This window comes from Osmerus mordax, chromosome 16 (genome assembly GCF_038355195.1).
Source record: "Osmerus mordax isolate fOsmMor3 chromosome 16, fOsmMor3.pri, whole genome shotgun sequence".
Classification (NCBI taxonomy): domain Eukaryota; kingdom Metazoa; phylum Chordata; class Actinopteri; order Osmeriformes; family Osmeridae; genus Osmerus; species Osmerus mordax.
This window is the reverse complement of record NC_090065.1, coordinates 1,981,786-1,983,489: the sequence shown is the minus strand read 5'-3', so window position 1 is coordinate 1,983,489 and position 1,704 is coordinate 1,981,786. Positions and strand designations below refer to the sequence as shown.

At 57.4% G+C, this 1,704-nt stretch overlaps 1 protein-coding gene across 3 annotated transcripts in view; it reads left to right on the top strand.

Annotated features, from left to right (window-relative positions):
* slc25a42 (solute carrier family 25 member 42) overlaps positions 1-600 on the top strand; it is a 7,323-nt gene extending 6,723 nt beyond the window's left edge. For all 3 annotated transcript variants that reach the window (XM_067253326.1, XM_067253327.1, XM_067253328.1), the window contains 2 exons: positions 1-93; positions 269-600. The exon at positions 1-93 is cut by the window's left edge and continues 59 nt beyond it. In XM_067253326.1, the coding sequence (XP_067109427.1) occupies positions 1-93; positions 269-594 (419 nt within the window). In that variant the 3' untranslated portion in view covers positions 595-600. The remainder of the gene's footprint in view (positions 94-268) is intronic.
* The last annotated feature ends 1,104 nt before the right edge of the window (positions 601-1,704 follow it).

Sequence of the window (1,704 nt, the reverse complement as noted above, 5' to 3'; positions counted from 1 at the left end):
TGTACCGGGGGTTCACCCCCACCATCCTGGGCGTGGTCCCCTACGCCGGCCTCAGCTTCTACACCTACGAGACCCTCAAGAAGCTGCACGCAGGTACGTCTGCCTGCCTGTCTGTCTGTCTGTCTGTCTGCCTGTGTCTGTCTGTCTGTCTGTCTGTCTGTCTGACTGTCTGACTGACTGTGTCTGTCTGTCTCATTCTCTCTGTACATCTTTTGCTTATGCTACGCAATAACCATTTCTCTCTCTCCCCCCTCCCTCCCCCCTCCAGAGCGGACCGGTCGCTCCCAGCCGCACTCCTACGAGCGCCTCGCCTTCGGAGCCTGCGCCGGACTCCTCGGCCAATCAGCTTCCTACCCTCTGGACGTGGTTCGGCGGCGCATGCAGACGGCGGGCGTGACGGGCCACTCCTACGGCAGCGTGGTGGGCACCATGAGGGACATCGTGGCCGAGGAGGGCGTGGTCAGGGGCCTGTACAAGGGCCTCAGCATGAACTGGGTGAAGGGCCCCGTTGCCGTGGGGATCAGCTTCACGACCTTTGACATGACTCAGATCCTGCTGAGGAAACTGCATCAGCTAGGATACACGGCCCGCTAGGTGGAGAGGAGGGGAGGAGGAGAGGAGAGGAGAGGAGAGGAGAGGAGAGGAGGGGAGGGGAGGAGAGGAGAGGAGGAGGGGAGGGGAGGGGAGGAGAGGAGGAGAGGAGAGGAGGAGGGGAGGAGAGGAGGTGTGGGGGGAGGAGAGGAGAGGAGAGGAGGGGAGGGGAGGAGAGGAGGAGAGGAGAGGAGGAGGGGGAGGAGAGGAGGTGTGGGGGGAGGAGAGGAGAGGAGGTGTGGGGGGAGGAGAGGAGGTGTGGGGAGAGGAGAGGAGAGGTGAGGTGGGGAGTGGAGTGGAGGAGAGGAGTTCAAACTCACTGGACTGTGTTTTTCACAGCACTCTTAATGCTGGAGGTACTCTCTCACATACAGAGACAGTCTGAACAAAGTGTGTGTAAGAGTGTGTGTAAGAGTGTGTGTAAGAGAGTGTTAGAGGGTCTAGTACTTGGAGGACCATGCTGATAGTCTCCTGTCATGTACAGGTAAAACCTGATGTGCAATATGCTTAGTGAACAGGAAGCCAACTGCCCTCGCTAAACCTTCACCTCAACTCCCAAGCCCTCCTGTGTGTGTGTGTGCCGACCGCTTGCCTTGTCTTGCCTTGTGTGTCTGTACCTGAAGAGGGTACGTTTGATTCGACTCTCATACCCGGATGAAGACGCTCCCCCACACCTGGAGGGATGCTTGATTCGATTTTATTTGTGTGTGTTTGTTTTTATTTGAAGGAATTATACCAAAGGATATATATAGGGACGTGTAATTGTAAAGAGGATTTGCAGATAACTTAAGAGGACGTTCGTCGTTTTGTGAATGTAGAATCTCGGAGGAGACCAGGGGGGTGGGCCTGGTGCGTCTGATTCAGCAGCCGTAGCAGGGTTAGAGGGGTGGAGCAAGTTGTCAAGCCTCCACCGAGAGGGGCTAGGACACCTGAGAGGCATGGCAGCTGGACCTAACACACCTGTGAGGAGGGTCACCTGTCAGGAGGGTCACCTGTGAGGAGGGTCACCTGTGAGGAGGGTCACCTGTGAGGAGGGTCACCTGTGAGGAGGGTCACATGTGAGGAGGGTCACCTGTGAGGAGGGTCACCTGTGAGGAGGGTCACCTGTGAGGA